General features: G+C 34.6%; 1 protein-coding gene across 1 annotated transcript in view; it reads left to right on the top strand.

Annotated features, from left to right (window-relative positions):
* Positions 1-21,381, top strand: part of CSMD1 (CUB and Sushi multiple domains 1) — a 1,073,346-nt gene that overhangs the window by 954,656 nt on the left and 97,309 nt on the right. The window contains exons 42-46 of the mRNA XM_062489724.1: positions 5,243-5,431; positions 9,223-9,400; positions 11,175-11,320; positions 12,732-12,812; positions 12,961-13,074. Of these exons, the coding sequence (XP_062345708.1) occupies positions 5,243-5,431; positions 9,223-9,400; positions 11,175-11,320; positions 12,732-12,812; positions 12,961-13,074 (708 nt within the window). The remainder of the gene's footprint in view (positions 1-5,242; positions 5,432-9,222; positions 9,401-11,174; positions 11,321-12,731; positions 12,813-12,960; positions 13,075-21,381) is intronic.

Below are 21,381 nucleotides of genomic sequence, written 5' to 3'. Positions count from 1 at the left end.
AAACCACCTTGATACATACCTTGGTACTGGAGGAATGTACATTAAGCCTACATGAAAGTATTAAATGAGCTAATTGAGAGCTCTCCTAGCTTTTGAGTGATTGCATGCTCAATTCTCTGCTAATACCATTTTTCTGTAAAGCAATTATTTCCTTATTTAATTGTTACAGAAGTATGTGACACTTGAAAAGCCAGTAAGTCACCCTAGTGTTTATGTAAGATGGAAAATGCATTCCAACTATAACAACAAGGTAGCAGAGAATCAATGGCATTTCTTTAGTGATTTACAATCTTTTCTTCCCTGTGGAAAATATACTGCACAAATAAATGCCAAATGGCTATATAAGATAATTTTAAAATTCAAGTATTTGGCTGCTGCCAGTATTGGAATGAAATCTTTTTCTCAGATTTCCTTTACATTTTATTTCAGGGTCTCACTAGAATTTTTGTCTGCAGTGAAATGGAATCTCAGTTTGTAAAGCTCGGAAGCAAACAAGTCTTTGGGCATGGCAGTTGTAAAAAGAGCCTCCTATTGCAAGGTGTGATATCAGGATTTGTTGGCAGTATTTGCTAGTCATGACTACTGAATAATAAATTGCTTTGTTAAATTAGGTGTTATTACACGTATCAAAAGAACAGAGAAGAATATAATTAATATTTATACTAAAATTATAAAACATATTTCCTGAGTGGCCTGTAAATCATATCATAGTCACATGGATCACCTGACCAATAATTTATGAGTCATCTGTAGGATTTATACCAGAAAATAAAAGCTGAGTATGTTAAAATTGTATTCGTTATTTTCTAAAATATCAAATAGCAAAACAAACAGTTTTACTCTGCTCATATGCAAGTGCTTTCACTAACTGTCTGACCTTCAAATTGATGGTGATCTGCTTTAGGCACAATTTCTCCTCCTACTAAAATAAATGCCAGAACCAATCCCCAGATTTCTGTATGTGTTTTGGTTGCCTTATTTACAACAGGCAAAAAGCATATGCATTTCTCAATAAGGAGTAACTAGAATTTTAAAAGCTGGGCTTTGATTTTTTTCATGTACAATCGGAATGACAGTAAGGGATGCTGTCTATGGGGCCTGATGGGATTCATCCAAGAGTCCTCAAAGAACTGGTTGATGTCATTGCAAAACATCTCTCAATGATTTTGAAGCAGTCGGGAGTTTGGAGAGGTCCCAGCTGACTCAAAGCTGGTGAACATTGTCCCAGTTTTCAAGAGGGGCAAGAAGAAGGACCCCAGAAACCACAGGCCTGTCATTCGTACTTCAGTATCTGGTAAAATTATGGAGAAGCTTATTCTGGGGGAAATTAAAAACACCTGAAAGACAACACAGTCACTGGTCACATACAGCAGAGCTTCATGAGAGGAAAGTCCTGCTTATCAGATATGGTTTCCTTCATGACAAGACCACCCACTTACTGAAACAAGGGAAGTCAGTTGATGTGATCTCAAATTTCAGCAAAGTTCTTGATATAGTTTCTTACAGGGTCCTTCTGGACAAAATGTCCCTCAGTCAGCTGGAGAAACACATCGTGTGATGGGTGAGCAACTGGCTCATGGTTTGGGCACAAAGGGTGACAGTGACTGGGGTGACACCAGACTGGGGACTTGTCACTACTGGGGTCACACAGGGCTCCATCTTAGGCCCTTTGCTCTCTCACATCTTTGTAGGTGACCTGGAGGCAGGACTGGAAGGGATACTGAGAAAGCTAACAGATGAAAGACAACTGGGCAGAGCTGTTGACTCCCTTAAAGGCACAGAGGCCCTGCAGAAAGACCTCAACAAATTAAAAGATTGGGCAATCACCAGCCATATGAAGTTCAACAAGGGAAAGTGCTTGATTTTGCACCTGGAATGTGCGAACCCTGGGTGTATGGACAGACTGGGGAACAAGATGCAGGAAAGTAGTACCACAGAAAGTGACCTGGGGATCCTGGTCAATGGCAAGCTGGATCTGAGCCAGCAGTGGAGTGTTAGAACTTTGAAGCATGTAACAGTGGCAGGAGTTTTGTACCATTTAATTAGTGGTTTGTCTCAATCTCTTCTGTCTTCACTCAGAGCCAGGATTAAAAAATACACAAAGGAAACAGATTTTCTCATGTTCAGCTTGGTTGTTTATAAAATCTTATCAAAAAGTACAGAGCATTCAGCAGCACTTCCAGCCACCTACTAGAAGTGTGCAAAATGGAGCCAGATCCAGCTGCTACAAGGTCTCTTAAAGCTAAACAGTCCAATAGAGAATTAACACCTATATTATTTATACTTTTAACCCAATAACTAACTTCCTGTGACCCTCGGTGTGACACAGACTGACCAACCAGAAACTACTACCTGAAACCCATGAAGAAGGAAGATGAACACTGAGACACCACCCAAAATCCTCCATCTTGTCCCATACCTATTACTATACTATAAATCCTCAAATTTAAAACCCTTTACATGTGAAAGCACACACTTCTATTTTACTACACACCAGTGATTCTAACTCCATCACTCAAATTTAGAAGCCTTCTCCAAGGCCTCAGGTCTAAAGTGGTGTTCTCCAGGGGGGTCAGAGCCAGAAGGCAGAGAAAGCTCAAAAACCCCAAGTTTCTGGGATCCAAAATCGGAGGGCCAACCCTGTCCTGGGTGTGTTGCCAGTCAAGCAAGGGAGGGAATTATCTGGCTCTGCACTGAGGCATCCTCACCTCAATTGCTGGGGGCAGTTTTGGTCACTGCAATATAAGCAAGATATTAAACTATTAGATATTAAACTATTAATCCAAAGGGGGGCAACAATGATGGTGAAGGGTCTTGAGGGGAAGCTGTATGAGGAGCAGCTGAGGTCATTGGGTCTCTTTGACCTAGAGGAGACTGAGGAGAGGCCTTGTTGTAGTATACAGCTTTGTCATTACCTGCTGACTGATGCTAGAACCCCTTCGTGAACCCAGATCAGCCATCCTTCTGGGTAACTACTCACAATTTATATACCAGGCATGATGTTCTGTGGTATGAAACATCCCTTTGGTCAGTTCAGGTCACCTGTCCCAGGTATGCTCCCTCCCATTTTGTTTATCACCTTTTTTTGTGTACCACATCACTGGCAGAGCATGACATAAATTTTAAAAAATGAGAAGAAATTAACTCTTCCCTAGTAAAAACCAAGAAAATACCCACCTATTATTTAATATAATTTTTGTCATGCCAAGTTTCAATACTCCCTAATATCCCATCACCTTCCCTATTTATCTCTTTTGATACATATACACACACAATCATCATTCCTTAGTCTATGGAGTATCTCTGTCAAATATCTCAGGATCTCTTCTCTCACCTGAGTGACTCCTGTGTTATCTTTTTATGTAGATCAGTGAGCGAGTTTTTTCCTGAAACTGATTTTTAACACTAACTTCAAAAATTCTGTGTTAAGTACTTTCAAAACATAATCTATGAATATTATATTGCAAGAAGGTAACCAATAAGAAAGGATGGTATTCATCTCCTCAAGAGGTTGTACAATCAAAGTTTTAAAATTCCAGTACTTACTGTCATTGTTCCAAAACACTGTTGTTGTAACTGTTGGGCAATGCATTGCTGCATCTTTAAAACAGACAAACAAACAAACAAAAAAATCAGTGAAATCCTCTGACTTGCTGGAATAATTTTCTGTTATATTTTAATATAGTTTGATAAATACATTTTTATATAGTATAATATTTCAGTCTTAATATGGGACTTTTCACAGTCCTGTACTCTTAAGCAATCTTTCTACTATTTTGTATAAAGATGTTGATAATAATGATATAGACATTATCTGTATTAGTACTACACAAATGATAGCAAGAATAATAATAGTATTAAAAATTAATGAGCCATTACTAGATCTAGTACAAAATTTAATGAACCACAATTTAGGGAAAAGAAACCTTTTTGTATTTCCTTTCAGTTACAATTAATTTTAGTTTGTAGGTGTTGAGTTTATTTTCTTATTTTTTTGCTATTTGAGAGAAGGAGGATCTGTTTTTTTAGAGGATTTCAGAACATTTCTAGTACCTCTACATATTTTCCAATTTTCTGGCGTTACAAATGCTGAATTCTGGATTCACTGAAGGAATTAGGGAAAAGAAGAAGGCTGTCTCAATGTAAATCTTCTTTTTATTGCACAGCATGACTGTAATTAACAATGACTAAAAACCTTCTTTATGGTAGTTGTACTTCAGTGAAGCTTTTAAGTACAACTTCATTTTAAGTAAGAACTTAAGCATATGTAAAATAAATGTTTAGTCTAATCTTGCTGAAATGGCTTGTTTAAACAATCTATTTTAGAATAATAAGTATACACTTCTAGGATGAACATGTTCATACTGTAAACGTTAACTTTGACAAAAGTAACAAAATACTTGTTTCAAAAATATGTTCATATTCTCTTGCTGTATTTTTAGAGCTTGGACTTTACAACACATGTGCGTACAGCACACTGGTATTATTGTTCTTGTTTGAACTTTCTTCTGACAGAAATATTCCTTAACTAGAAATTGAGTGCTCAAAAAGGGCAGGGTGCTCATATTTTTAACATTTATTTCTTAAATAGCAATTATTTACTGTCCAGTCTATGTGAAGTTTTTTGCAAATAATAAAGATTTGCAAAACCTTTATATAAAATAATCTTTTTATTGCTTCATATGGAATGGCTTACATTATCTTTATATCTTAGTAAATGTTATTAATGAAAGCTCCTTCTGAATTTTCAGCACACTGATTTTTATGAATTAAATGTGTTTCATTGAACAATATTTTGTTTGAAATATTTTGCTCAAAAAGACAGAGCCCAACATGAAATATGCCAAATCATTCAAGCAATTTTTTGCATGATGATATATATGTATATAAGCCTTTCCCTTCATAGGTTTTTGTAATTTTTTAGATTTTTATGGTGCTCGGTTGTGTTAAAGTCATTCACTAATTCTTTTAATTTTTTTTTATAATATATATTAAAAATCCAATGGATTGTGGAAATATTGTATTTCATAAAGTTTTAAGGAATGAATGGCTTGGTTGTACATTACTAAAATATTTTGTATGGTGCAAATGGATGATTTCTTTCTTGTTATGTGTTAATCTCTGAATTACTGGAGCTTGGCATTCTAGTGTTTACCTATTGAATGCATTACCAATTTTATATTAATGTGTACTTGTGTTGAGAGCTGATTTTTCAATAAAAAGTACTTCTGTTCTCTTCCAGCTTATGAGTTACAGAACTGCCCTGATCCTCCTCCTTTTCTGAATGGCTATATTGTCAACTCAGATTACAGCGTGGGACAGTCAGTATCATTCGAATGCTACCCTGGATATGTTTTGAGGGGGCAGCCTGTTCTCACTTGTCAGCATGGAATCAACAGAAATTGGAACTATCATTTCCCCAGATGTGAAGGTAACTTTCTGGTAGTACCTTTGCTTCAGAACTCACAGTACTTTCTGATTTTTTTTTACTTGTTTGTGTGCCTGTACATAATGCAGCTTTTGCTGAAGTACAGTGCCTTTATCCTAATCTGTCATGTAAGCAGATAAAGGCAGAATATTATGTGCTTTTATAAATCACAATTTTTAAAATTAATCATGTTCTTCGGCAGTGATTTATTGTTCCTATTAATATCTGTCAGTTGTATTGATTATGAGAACTCATGATAGTGCTAGAAATTATCTTAAACTCTATGTGAAGGACTATTTTCAAGAAGGTACCCTTATTCAAAAGTAATTAGGTTATGGAGACATCTTTATCAATGTTTTGAAAGAAAATACAAAGTTATTAATGATAAAAGTTCACTATAAATATATATGTAATATTTTTCTTCATGTTAAACATATGGTAAAGTTTTAAAGTATTAATTAAAAATTGATATAAAAGTGTAAAGTGTTAACAGTCAGTGGTTTTAGAATTTGTTAGAAATCTAGCTAGTTCAACAGCTCATATTTATATTTTAGTGTTATAGCTGCAGCACCAAAGGGCATCTTTTCTTATTATCTTTTACTCCCTAAAGAAGGCTACTTCCTAAAATACATGAAGGTGTACAATAGGAGAAGCAGATTTTTATTATATAAATCATAATTTTCTTTTTTCTTAGATGAAAATGGGTTAAATAATATATGTTCAGTTTGAAATGACATGCAAGAAGCAAATTAATATTTCTAATGATGTGAAGACAAAGTCATTCTTCGTTTTCCCTGTCCCCTCATCCATAGTTTTAATTCAGTGGTTTTATCTTCATTTTCTAACTCCAAGAAGGCACTCCTCTGCTACTGACATTTCTATAATTCACAAAGTACATTTGGCCCAGCTCCTGTGCATGTAAATCCTACGTTCCAAGCCTACCCACAGTCATCTACATCTCCTCCACGCAGCTGAGGCCTGAATGCATGCAACTCTGTTGTGTCTGAGGCTGTGTACATTTCTGACTAAACAGAAGGTTGCTTTCTGTTTTAACTGAGCATTGAGAGTTTTATGTTTCTCAGCACACTATTTGCTTTGTGGAAAATTCATCTGTGTATATTAAAGTTCCACCTAGTACTGCTGAAATTATTATTATGCTATATAAATGTCTTTTTTTTGTTTTCTTCAGGGAAAACAAATTGTTACTCTGACAGTTGTAATTTGACAGTGGATCTGAGAGGGAAACCAGTGAAGTAATTAGATTTTTTTTTCTATCTAAGACCAGTTTTCTTAGAAGTTTGAATCAAAAACTTTCTACAGAAGATTACACATACTTTTGAAGGCTGAGAATCTGTACATGGGAAAAATTAGATTAATTTCTGCTCAAGTAATCACAGTAGAATCATGTCATATAGTCCTGCTCTAAGACTTTAGTCCTGTACAATCAAGTTCTCTAGTGATCTACCATAGATGTCTTGGTATAACCTACGTGATTGTCAGTAAATGACTAACTGGGTTTGGGTATCTTTGGGTGGAATATTAAAAATGTTTACTGTACTTTAATGCACAGTATAACTAGGTGTAAATGGGTATGAGAACAAATAGTATGGTGTTCATTCATTTATAAATCAACATGTGGTCTACTGTTAGCAATTGATAGTTTAGAAGATTTGATTATACACTTACTCATTTCAAAAATCTATGTTTCTTCATGCCTGTCATTCAAACTGTAACATAACGACATCATTAATTTAGAGTGATTTGTTTATTCACACTAAAGCTCTCTTTATCTTGTGTGAAATCTAAGCAGTTATTTCTGTTTAATTTTATGTTTTATGTGATTTTTAAAGATCTTTGGAGAAAGCCTAGTAACAGCTGGATGTATTATTTACTCTACTACCATTTTGTTAACTGTGACACTTCTTTTCTGACAAAATTTATTGATATTTCATGGCTAACAATCATATAAGGAATTAGACTGTCTTTATTGAGATACAATCAATCTGCATTCCTTCTTGAGTATTAGAGAATAATGAAAGGAAAATAAAAAAGTGTGCAATCATTAACACCATTAATAAACCTCAAAATATAATAAACTCAAAATATATTTAAACATAACAATTTAATCAGAAAAGTCCTGTATATTAATTAGAAATTAATATTAGCCTCAGGAAGTGTATTTACCTGTAGTAAACATAATTGTCAAAGCAGTCTTTGCTGTAATCATGGAGTACTGTGGATGTGGAGAGAACAGAGCAGATTTCTGAGACTAGAAAAAGTGACCATGGCATGAATGTAGGGGTTTAGGGAATTGTAAAAAGTGGTCTTGAGTCGCATTTTCATCAGAATTCCTAGAGCTGATAAACAATGTCAGATGACCTTGGCCTCTACATGGAACCAGGAATCAGACAGATAGAACCAACTCTTCATTTTCCTGAGCTGGTTTCATTTGATGGCCATTAAAGATTCATGGCTCAGGAGCAGGTGCCTTTCTGTTCCCAGAATTACAGAATCACAAACTGGCTCAGGTTGGAAGGGACCACAGTGGTCCCTTCATCTTGTCCATCCTCCTGCTCAAGCAGAATCATCCTGGAGCACATTGCACAGGATTGTGTCCAGACAGAAAATGTGCTAAATGCATCATACAAGTTAGAACGGATATGGATGAAGAAAGTGAAGTGATTAAAGCCCCCTTAGCCTGTCCTATAAATCCAGAGATTATTAGAAGAACTCCTCCAAAAAGGGCTACTCATCAACTAGCTAGACGACCTTCTACCACGGCAGTATAGCAGCTTTACACCATGCAGAAAATGAGACATCCTTCTGCATTTCTCAGTCCTCCTTCCTTTTCCCCTTTTCCTTTCCTGGTTTTTTCCTTTTTCTTTTTCTCAAATTTTTCTTTATCAATATTTATCAATTTTATTTTCCATAACTTGTTAAGTTGAAAAATAAATGAAAAAGGTCTAGAGGAGAGTCACAGAAACAGTGACAATAATAACATAAGCTTAATGCTAAAAGATAATGGGAAAATGTTCTAGAGCAAAGCTGAGTGCCCATAAATGAGATTAAGGTCTCATTCTAATGAGTGAGACTCACTATTTTTCATTAATGGCCGTATGTCTACTTGGATACATGTTTTCATCCATAATCAGTCAGTTCTTCCAAACTGATACTCAAAAGAGCACGTTATCACATATTTGCTACCCTTGTATAAAGTCAGCCTTTATTTGGCTACAGACTTCATTCAGCAAGCGTGGGTTAATTTGTGTCTGAATGTCCATTTTACTTGTCATAAGGATAATTAGCATACAATCTGCAAATGAATCACCATTAAAAATTACTCAAACCTGACCGAAATAAAGCATAATGGTTTTGAACTAGTGAAGGAACATTCAGGCTATTTTTTCCAGAATTTTATTCCAGTTCAGTAAGAATTCAGTTGGACGGAAACATGTAAGACCCATTTGCCTATTTGATTTTTAATCTTGCATACAAACAAAAGGTGCCCCTTTCAAAATGGTGTACGGATCTAGTTTCAAGAATTATATGTAAACAATATTACCAGAAGATTTTGATGAATTTTAAGAAATTAAACCTAAAAGACATCAGTTATTTTTAGAAATGTCAATATTTATTTGAGAAGCAATCAACCAAGGAAAATGCAGCCTTTAAGACTTAGGTTGTCTTGTTTTGTCTTGTGGAGCTTTAAGAATTTGGTAGCAATTTGATATTCCACTTGTAACATGAAAAACTATTTGTACTACTAATTTTTTTTTCATTTGTTTTCTTTTCAGCTCCTTGTGGCTATAATGTAACTGCTCAGAATGGTACAGTTTATTCGCCAGGATTTCCAGATGAATATCCAAATTCCAAGGACTGTACTTGGTTAATTATTGTATCTCCGGGCCATGGGATTTATATCAATTTTACCTTACTTCAGACTGAACCTGTAAATGACTACATTGCTGTTTGGTATGCAGTTTAATGAAACAGAAGTGATTCTAATTGATTTATCAAATCTCACTCTCCCAAGCTACAGATTTTCTTAGTACTGGTCCTTAGGTTGTCATATGTGCTGAAGAACAGCATAAAACAACTTCTAACTTTCTGGTTACCTGAAAAAAAAAAAAATAATCACCATCTGAACTCTATAAGAATGCTGTTCCAGGAGTGCTTTGAAGCTCAAGCTCAGTTATCAATCAGATCATGCTTGAATCTCTCTTCTCTAAGTGTAGGCTATGTAAGGTCAAAGTGGTGCAATAATCTACACTACGTTGAATTATGTGTTTCATGAACATATGGGCAATATATGTTAGTTTTTGCAAAACTTTCTGACATCTTTAGACTTCAACTAATTTAGGCATTAAGTAAGATTTTCTTAAATTTTCTTAATATTTCAATAGGCTTGATAGACTTACTTTTTATATTTTCTAACCCAGACTTTCAGGCCTTCTACCTCCATGTCTTTAAGCCTCATACTGTATGTTCCTCTTCAATGATTTTGTATTTGTTTCCACACAAACCCATTCAACTTGTGACCTCATCTGAAGGAAGAGGCCTTAGAGCTGTCTAAATTCTTGCATAAGGATTTACTGCACTCAAGATCTGCTCCAATCTCCTAGCTAGTCCACTATTCCTGTAGCTATTGGTGAGGTTTGTTCAGACAGTTAGTTTAGAGAGATGTTTCTGATGCACAGATGTTTCTGAGCAGCCATTTGGTTGCCTCCGGTATTTGCATTACCTGTAAACCCAAAATACATCACAGATTGTCTTCTCTGGGAGGTTGTATGTATATAATGCTTGGCTTTTCAATGATGCAACTGAGATGAATAAATATCCCTCTGACTGAAAGACAGTGAAAGGTCAAAACTAACAGCATTCAGAGACATTATAGATAATCTCAAGCCTTCTAAAATAACGTATTGCAAAAGGTTTTACATTCAGTTTAGATTCATTACATGCAATACACAAAATAACCAGAAATAAGTGTTGTAGAGCTCAAAAAATACTTCAGTGATAAAAGTGGGATTTTTGTTTATTTATTCATTCTGATTGGTCAGGCCTGAATATTCTACATTATGATAATGGAAGTGAATGAAGCCTGATGTTATTGGAGTTTGCTTCACTTAGAGTGTCTTATCCTGTTCAGAAACACAAAACACATTTTTTTTCCCAGTTTTTTTCCCTCGTTTTCTTTATTCCCCTTAAAACATACCTTTGAATCTTTGGAATTTATTTAAATGGCAGAGTAACTTGCAGTTTCCATGACTCTGTGTTTTAACCACAAGTTGAAGGCTTGTAGCACCTGGGTCAAAATGTTAGAAATGTAACAGTATTTCAAGACTTCTATTTTCTTGGCTTTTTCTACATCTGATCTGCAAATGAAAATTCTTGGCAGGAGCACACATTGAAAATTTCTTACCACCACTAAATTTCTTGTTTGTGTATATATAAAAACTATTTTAAAGTAGCCTAAAGTAGTCTCTAAAAAAATATTGTGTTTGAAGTTGAAAAGAGTATTCTGTGTTGCTAGAAATAATAATTAAAAAGAAACAAAAAAACCCACAAAAGAAACAAACAAAAAAAATAAAAATCAACAAAAAAACCTAATCATAAATCATTGGGAAAACCATTTTTTGCAAAAATTTAAACTGATCTCCAAATTAGTTAATTCGTTAATTAGTTAGTTAGTTAGTTAAATTATTAATTAGTTTTTCAGCTGACTTTTTAATGTTTTACATTCCAGGGATGGACCGGACCATAATTCACCTCAGCTAGGAGTTTTCAGTGGGAACACAGCTCTGGAAACAGCTTACAGTTCTACCAATCAAGTCCTCCTCAAATTTCATAGTGATTTTTCAACAGGAGGATTCTTTGTCCTCAATTTTCATGGTCAGTTTTCTTTATATAATTTACGTCTAATTGCCACAATTATTTAGCGAATTTTAAAAAATATTTCTTAACTTTGTGCTTTACTGATTTACCAGGACTCATGGATTTGCTTGTTTTTTTTTTTGTTTTGTTTTGTTTTCTTTTTGTTTGGTCGATTGTTTTTTCTTGTTGTGTTTTTTTTTTATAACCGTATTTATGAGTTTTTTTTAATTGCATATTAAAAAAATTCTAAGAATATTAATTTGGGACTTTTAATAAACTCTTTATATATTTAATGGCAATCATTGCCATCTAATATTAAACTCTTACTCTTTTAATTACTTAGGCCTATTTATCCAATAAGATTTAACTTTCTTTACTAAAATTATTGTACAGCTGACCATGCCTAAGGCTCATATCAGAAAAGCTTCTGAGATGCGATGTCAGGTTTAAACAATAACATAAAGAGTGATATGCAGGAAAATACTTTGTTCAAAGTTGCATTCAGCACTAGAGGTTGTGAAAATTAGGCATCTAGCTCAGAAGTGAAAAGCTGAGCTCTAATTCTAGCTCTAATTTGGACTGCCACCCAAAATATGTATAATAAATGGAAGATTATTAAATTTCTGGACTCTAAATCAAAAATATACAATTAATTAATTCACAAAGACCAAAACAAACGTCACAGAGAGTACCTGAGTTACAGGTTTGCATGGGGAAGTCCATATGAAATTGTTGTTCAGAATATGAAATGTTTCTTTTGTGTATACTTTTCTCCTAAAATGAGGTCATGATACATGGTCACCCACTGCACTTAATCTGAGAAGCAAAAACTAAACTGGATAAGACTATCAAGTTGTCCAGAGGATTTTATTCTGACAGTAAATTAGTTCCATGAAGGGGAGAGTTTTTCTTTAGTATATGCACTCTCATTACAATCTTTATTTCTGTGTCATTTTTTTTTTAGTCCAGAAAGGGCTTCTTCAACAGTTGTAGGCATTCTTTTCCATTTTAGAAGTAGTCATTTTAGTGGTCACCTTTTTATGAGATTGCTCAGAGTATTGAAACAGATTTGAAAAGCAGGCAAGAGACTTTGTTTAAAGTAATAGAATGATAGAATGTTATAAATTTAAGGAACTTTAAATACCATCTAGTTCCAACCCCTCTTCCATGGACAGAACATCTTCCATTGGACCACTTTTAGACCTAGACTTGTATGATTTCTGAGATCCACAACTTCTCTGGGCAACCTGTTCCAGTGTCTCACCACACTCATGTTATACAATGACATTTAACTTGGAAAATATTGTAACTCAGAGACCACAAGGTTCAGTGCAGCTCTCATAATTTGGGAAGTGTGAATATGAAATTAATTTTCTGTAAAATAATCCATATACACAAGTATTTATTTTTTTTTCACTTAAATTTGCAGCTTATCAGCTCAGGAAGTGCCAGCCTCCACCAACAGTTCCACATGCAGATTTATTTACAGAAGATGATGACTTTGAAATAGGTAAAAATATAGTAATTCTTTCTATTTCTTCTGTTTTCATGTGAATTCTAGTTAAACTAAACTATTTCATCTTCCACTTGAGATTTTGATATATTTCTGTTTGAAGGATTCTTGGAGGTTTAACTTTTTTTTTCATTACATTTTTCAGGAGATTTTGTGAAATACAGGTGCCATCCTGGTTTCACCCTTGTTGGACAAGATATATTAACCTGTAAACTGAATGCACAGTTGCAGTTTGAAGGATCCTCTCCATCCTGTGAAGGTAAATATATACTTTCATGGCATGTATATCATTAATATGCATCCTACATAAAGCATCTAATTTTAGGCACTGTCATTTTGTTGATGCTTAAAAGAAAATTTTTCATTTACTTCTTTAATATCTAAGAAATACACATGTTTTGATATATTTGGCCCTAAAAATTTTATTTAGAATTTTTATTCTTTAGAACCAATAAGAAGTGGTTTTAACTATTTGACTTCACCATTACTGAAATACTGATTTCTAAAATTAATTTAGAATATTCTATATTACTTCAAACCAAAGATTTCTTTTTACTCTTGAATAATACTAAAAATGTGAATTTAAATTAAGCTTTCAAAATAAAATAAGAAATTATTGTCTGTGCTTTGACAAATATAGTGACATTGTATAACTGTCACATGGTAAAGCTGTTTTAAAATAATATGTGGCAAATTTAAATTCTTCAAAGTATTAAAAATCTTTCAGCTATTTATATTGTGTTCATAATTACAACATTGCAAACAAAGAACTAAAAAATTTAATATGAGTGATTTTTACATGCACGTTTTTATATAACGTCCTCATCTTCATGGAAAACAAATTTATCTTGGAATTTTGTAATCAGTCTTTCAAACTCTGTTTTTCAAAATATGTTGTTTACTGTTTTTTTTCTTTATTTCATTTTGTTAAACAGTGTATGGCAAAAAGGTTTTGAAATGCTGAAAAAGTGATCAAGAAAGCGTTGGTAGAATTTTGTCCTGAAGTACATCAAAATTTTTGGGGAAAAAGAAGTTGCTGATGAGATGCTATCATTAAAATTTAAGGAAATTTAAAAGTGAACAGAATTTCTCTATTCTGTATTATACAAGTTTTACTTTGATCTATAATATGCAATTGTGGATGGATTATCTTCCATACCATGGGATAAAATCATGCATATGCAAAAGAGGTAGTGCTGGAAGCACAACAATTACTGTGACACTTTAATGATAGCTGCATGTGTATCTTCCTTCCTGTTACCCTGGTTCTATATTTTCATGTTTTAAAAATTAATAAAGCATTCATAATACAAACGATTATTGTACTGATGCCATAAGATGTTTTATGCATCCATTTGTCTGCATGAACACACATCCTTGAGGTCAAGTGAGTTTTTACCTCCCGGTTTTTGAATTGTGCATGCAATTAGCTGGCATCTGCCATGGGTGTAGACATTGGACTCCACATCTTTGTTTTGAGTGGAAGAGAATCATTATTAATTTCAGGACCCTCACCATAAAATATGCAGAATTAATGGGAATATTTTGCACTTCTATATCTTTCTTGATAGGATAACTGTATACTTATTTATGTTTCTGATGATTTCTTTAATCAATGTATTTCTCTGTTATAAATGTAGTATTTTAGTAAGATGATTGTACTTCAAATCCAGACTTCATTTTTTAGTTAACAGTAACAGCGGTAACTTAAACTGAACAGTTATTGTAAATTCTACAGAGATATTAAGAGCTTCTGGTAAGGGTTAGCCATCCATAACAATTCCTGCAGATGCAGTGCAAACTGCTGTGATTTCTCTGGCTGTATCCTGTGAATATTGCAAAACTTTTTTACAAGGATGACATCAAAACAAATAATCTGATCATGAAAAATAAAAGTGCCATCGAGTGATTCAGAGACAGTAGACAATAGAACTGGAGGCTTTAGAGTAAGATTCTGGCACTGGTTTTTTTGGACAGACATAAGGGAGGAATTTCTTGAAGTAAATTGGATGAACCTGATTTCCTTAATTCAGCCGAGCTGTATCTTTATATAAATTTAATTTTCCCTTCTGGAAAGTAGAATTACTAGGTTTTATTCCTATCCCAGACTCCCCAGTATTACTATGGCGATAAACGTTGAATGTAATTCTGATTTTATTATATAACCCTAGCTTATATTTATTAATCATACAAAATATTGCTAGATCATTTAAAAGTTGTGCTTCTAATTACTGGCTTTATAATTCTTACTCATAGATAAATATTTGAAAATACACATGTTGCACTTGGTATGTCTAAGCATCTGAAGGGGGGAAATATTTATTTCTGGATGGGACCAGAAATTCTGTATACCAGACCATATACACAGTATTCCATATCTAGCACTGGCCATTAATGATTTTCCAGTGAAGGATAGAAAATCATTGCAAACATTCACTTAAGGCCTCAATATAAAGTAGCTAATCCACTCTTAAGTTAGCAATGTTCTTTGTATTTTGTATCATGTAAGGCTGTTTATTTAGTAGAATTATTCAGTCCTATTTTGAACTCATGTAAATGCCTTAAATCCACAAATTTTTGTGCATAAATTTACAAAATTTATTTATTTAGTATGTGAAATTATGTCTCTGTGTGCTTTGAACTTGGCACCTGCTGTTTTCACTTCATGTCATTTTTAGGGGGAAGGAAAATCAGTAACAAGTTGTTCTCTATTCACCATACTTATGGAATGATTCTATAGACCAGAAGATATTTAATATCTCTAATCATTCTTCTCATCCTTCTCAATACCCTGTCCTATTTTATTCTATTTCTTTAGGATTGATGCAGAACAGAATTGCATTTATACAAAACTATTTTATCCTCATAGGCTTGAAAAAAAAAATTCTACTTGCTATGCATTTTGCATATTGTATTTCAAACTAATTTTTGAACTGCCTTCTCATATTTCTACATTTTACCTGTAATTTACAGTTATTCGTATTGTCCTTGTTTAGATCAGCTTCATATTCTTTAAAGATACAAGAACACTTTCCATTTTTCCATAGAGCTGTGCCACTATGTTGTAGTAGTCAAAAAATATATTTACATTATAGAAGGCCAAGTTCTAGGATATTATATATGAGTCTGATGACATTTCTGACAGGCAAGAAAAATCAGTCTGCATGACCACATCTTCATCATTCTCAATAAATGACCTCCAGAGCAGCTATAATCACAACACAGCAGAGTGTTCTTACAGCTCCCATTCCCTTCCTGTCTGAGGACAGTCTTTCTCAGAATGTTTGGGACAGTGTTAACTTGCCAGGTATTTTCTAACATGCAGGGCCCTAGGCACCCCTACAGAACATGCTGTCCGTGTTCTTAACAGTAGTTGAACAAGTGTAGTGTTTCTACACTTGGAGCTGCTGCTCTCATCCCATCCCTTTATTCTCTTGCTAGAAATTTCTTTCATTTTTTAGTTGCTGTTAGGAAAGTGTAGAGATGTAAATTAAAGCATGATGAGCATTGTGACAGCAAGAAATTTTCCTGTACTGGTCACAAAAATTAAGATACTAGTTAAACAGATGATGGGTATTCAGTGTAAAGCAATGTGACTGTTCAAACCACTTAAATTAGAGAGGTAGTATGATTATATTTTCCTAATGTGGTGATATTTATGAATAAAAAATGAAATCAAAGATTAGGTATCAGAAGTAGTATTAGAGTTAAGGATCTTGGTCAGGCCTTCCCCAGAAAACCTCAATCAGATTTCTCCAAAAGCCATGTTAGGCAATGCATTCCTCAGAACTAGAATGTGATGAAAGTGTTATGCTGCCATGCAGAATTACCCTTCTGATGACACTACCCCTCTGCACACAATTACATGTGACTGTGTAACATAAAGATAGTTGTCACTTCCTGTTGTTTTTCTGTAAGCATTGCCTCTGTGCATGAATTTATGCAAATTTAACAAATAACATTATTTGGAACTTACATGTGCAGCAATGTTATTAAAAATGAATGTAAAATGGATTGCTTATGTCCTCCAATATGCCTAAAGCATGTTTTTAGTATTTATTCCTGTTATAATTCCAAACTATTTTACAGTAGCTACTTTTAAAATTCATGTGATTTACTTATAAATAATTGATAATTAAATATATTGTGGGGCTCAAGCATCTAATCTATTTTACAGCTCGTATTTTCTCAACTGGTAAACTTCACATCAATTCCTAAACCTCTAAATGTGTAGGGAGTTGAGTCAGCCTATAATTTAACTGACAGAAGAGAGTCCATGAGGTATCAAGTATGTTAATGTACTAGCTGACTGACAAATAAAATAAACAATGTTTAGAGTAGAATACTGTGGTGGGTTGACTTTAGTTGGTCACCAGGTGCCCACCAAGCCACTCCATCATTCCCCTTCTCAGTGAGACAGGAGAAGGAAATATTAGATAGAAACTTGTAGGTCAAGATAAGGAAATTTACTGAAGTAAAGTGAAAGGTTGTGTGCACAAGAAGAGAAAAGAAAAGCCAAATATTTTGTTCTCTACTTTCCATCAGCAGGCAATGTCCAGACACTTCCTGGGAAGCAGGACTTAAGCACATGTAGATGCTGTAAATAATGAGTACATCCTCTTCTTCCTCCTTCCTTTTAGCCTTTATTGCTGAGCTGATGTCGCTGATGTGTTGTATGGAATATCCCTTTGGTTAGTTTGAGTCAGCTGTCTAGTCCTCTCCCAAGACCTTGCCCACCCCCAGCCTACTGGGAGATGGTGGTGCAGAATGTTGGAGAGACAGCACTGATGCTGTGTCAGCACCACTCAGCAGTAGTGAAAATTCTGCTGCATTATCAAGTCCTATCTAGCTACCAATATAAAGCACAGCACTTTGAGGGGGTAGCTGTGGGGTAAAATAATTCCATTTCAGCTAGACCCAGCACAAATGGGTATGCCTCAACAAGAGCACTTTCTGTTTAGGAGTATTCTATTTTTAAATGTTGTGCTAAACGGGGAGACATAATATTATAGAAATAGCAGATTTTTTTTTAACTTCTTGTGTGTATGGTGAGTACAAGTACAACACTGTGGATTTTACTTTTATTCAAATTATAGGTATTAGCTGTGGGACTTAAAAATGCATTGTTTTAAGGAAGAAGGTGAAACAGTCTTATTTTCTCAGTATCTCAGTTTTATGTCTTTAGACAAATCAATCTTGTAAAATTTAAATCGTGTTAAGTGTAGCTTCCACCCTAGAGATTAAGCTCTGTAATCAGAAGCTAAACTATACTGGAAAGGAATTGGTGAGGAATTCATCAGAGTGCAGAAAGAGTCAATAAAGGCTGCCAAGGTGAGCAGTGCCACCATAACTCCATGGTACAGCCAGCTTCCCAGACTGCAAAGGGGCAATACACAGTCTGCCTTCCCCTGTCCCTGAGCCACTTCAGAGCTCTTCCTCTCTTCAATCCCTGTGGTACATCTGCTATAAACAGCCTAGATTGGAAGGCACTCTTGTCCAATGAGTCTTAGCCATAGGAAGTAAATCTTGCCAATAGGAAGACCTAAAGCTGCAGCTCAGTGTTGAAAAAGATTTGGTCACTTCTGCCATAGCACAAAAGAGGTACTGAGCTGTTTACAGGTTAGACGGACATAATAGTTTTGATTTTACTTGAATTTTCTGCTCTAGGAATATGTTGGTTTTGTCTCAGTACCACAGAGGAATATACCATACCTCCTTTCATCCTTAGCATCACTATTTGCACTCATTTGTATTAGAGAGGTACATTTCTTTCCCCACGTGAACATTATTTCTCCTTTGTGGAAATTGTTCTGTTAGTAAAATTCTGAAGTTCAGCAAGAGAATACAATAGAATATGTGGAGGAAAGAATTCCAACAGCAGTCCTGCTGATGTTTTGTTCAGTTCTAAAAGCAGACAAAAAGTCAGGTGATAAAAATGCAGCTACCTTTATAAAGGATCCATTATGGTGCACAACACACTGGAATACATGCCAAAAGTACACTGGAGATGCACACAGTAACATAAATTAGGCACATATTTTGACAAATTAGCATAACTGACAAAAATCCCCAGTTAGAGATATAAGTGATGAAGTAATTCCTCCATGATTTGACCCTTTTTGAAATTCCTCCTTTAGATACTAACTAAACTATGTTTATGAGAAAGTGTCTCCAGAAGCCAAATTAACCTTGGTTCTCAGAGAATTTAACCTTGGTTCCCCGGGGGATTGGAGTCTCTAGGAATGTGTTCTTTCTGTCTAACAGAGTAGGTGAAATGCTAGCTAAGTATCTATGTAGTTATATAATAATAGGCTACAGAGGTACAAATATATAAATATATATATAAAGCAAAAAGGCAAAAATCAGTTTGACATCACTGCATTGATCTGTTTCTTGTGTATATGTGATGATGTGTTCAAGAAAATACTCTGACCTTTAAGCTGTTGATTTTTAATACTCACTCACCAAATAAATGTTGTTAATTACAAAGCAACATCATACTTTTCCTCAATTATGAGAGAAGGGCATGAGGAAACATCTGCAAAAGGCACATTTTCCCCTGTGGGGAATAAATTAATTTCAGGTCCCTTCTTAATATTTGGCTTCAAGGAATGAGACATCTAAGAACAGTTTTTCTCTGCTATTGATATATTTTACCTGCTTTTGACAGAAACTTTTTGTTGTTATACTTCAAACTTAGTAAATAAACTATTTCCATGTCTCTTCCCTTCATTTTTTGCCGCTGGTGTCTTTACAAGAAAAATTAGATAATCCAAGAGCAAAGGAGCTGAAATAAAAAGGCAGGAAAGGTAATCTCTAGGGTTTTTTATCCTTCCTTCTCCCCTCCATGATTTCCTACTCCTCTCTTGTTTTCTTTTTGCAGACTGTTCTTACCAGTTCTTCTCTGGAGAACTGCCACAGGTTTCTGAGATGATCAGTCAGTGTCTGTGCTGAGTGTGTCTTTCTTCCTGTCGTATGACAGTTCTTTTATCCCAAAAGAAACTAAAATTTTTCACTTCTCTGAATTGTTGACTTCCTCGATGTTTTCATTTCATTCCTTCCCTGACTCCATTTTTTAAAGATGCTTGCAGTGTATTTCTTGAGTTAGTAAACAATATCTCAGCACTTAGTGACAGTGTTCTGGGGATCACTACACGTTGATCTCAGGCTTTTCAAAATGTAATATTGAATCTTGTCCTTAGTTGATAATCTTCCACCCAAGATTCCAAAATTTTCCTATCCTGGATTAAGTAAACAGAATAAACTCCATTCAGTGAGTTTTTAGGAAGATACTTAGAGGGCACCTCTCTAAAAATGGCATCTGTGGTTACTTGGCTGGAAAGCCACCCATATAAAGGAAGCAATATTAGCCTTTTAGATTAACCCAACTGTAAACTTCTCTGGAAAAATTGTACCATTACACTTCCCAAGTAATGAGATCACCCAGCTTTAGTCTTGTCTGGACTGTATCTAACATCCAGATTTTGTCAACCCCAGATCTGAATGACTACTACTCAATTGATTTCATGAGTAATATGACCAATGGTTGTTTTTATAACTCCCTAAGATGCTGACGAAAAGCAAGCAACAAAACACATTTGTATCCTTAACATTTGTGCTGCTAGTGCTTAGATATGGCATGTTTTCACAACCACTCCAGATGTACTTCCTACCCTCCCTTATCCCATTGGAGATGACCCACACATTGCAACTCCTTGTTTATCATGTTTAGTTGATTGTAGCCATTCCTAAACCATAGTTTGTCCAGAAAGGTGACAGTTTTCAGTGTTGAAAAGAATTACTGTGTCTTGCTGTGAAGAGTCTGAGAGCATCACTTATTTCTCCAGGATACTCACAATTTATGACTTTGAAGCCGGGCTTTTAATTCTCAAGTTGTTATAGGAGACATTACAATTTTTAATAAAAATTTCAAGTAAGCCAATACTGGATCAGTAAACCCCACCTTTTTCCTCCCTAAAATAGTCCTGTAGCATAAAGAATGATACTATAGGATAAAGCAGGTGGTGGAACTGTGTCGTGTCAGCTACTCTTCATCACTGATGTGCACTTTTATTCATGTCTGACAGGAAACACTGTGGGGAAAATAATTGTTATTTATCTGATGATATTTTTCTGCCCATTTTTTTTCTTTGAGAATTTACTTGTGTTTTCTGCAGATTTATGAATCATAGAATTTTTTATGGTGTTTTCCCAAGTTATTCTTGTCTTATTTTGAAGAATAGAGTAAGTCAAAGTAGCAGTGTGTTTCATTTTATGAGAATCAGAGAAGAAGCTACTGTCATTAAACACACGCAATGCTATATTCTTAGGCAGAAGTTTGTGTGAAATTTCTCAGTGTAATTTTACTACAAGTGTTTCTATCTCAAGAGGCAATCCCTGGATTATTGTCAAAATAATTCTTACTTCTTTATATACCATTGTCCCACGGGCTTTCCCTCTCTTAGGATCTTCTATGAGAGAAGGCTTTGCCTCTTAGGGATACTGTCTGCTGCAGCCAGTGCTGTCAAGTGGTACCAGAAAGGGACATACGCCAAAGACAAATTAT

This window comes from Cinclus cinclus, chromosome 3, assembly GCF_963662255.1.
Source record: "Cinclus cinclus chromosome 3, bCinCin1.1, whole genome shotgun sequence".
NCBI classification, from domain to species: domain Eukaryota; kingdom Metazoa; phylum Chordata; class Aves; order Passeriformes; family Cinclidae; genus Cinclus; species Cinclus cinclus.
This window is presented reverse-complemented; position numbering and strand designations above follow the sequence as displayed.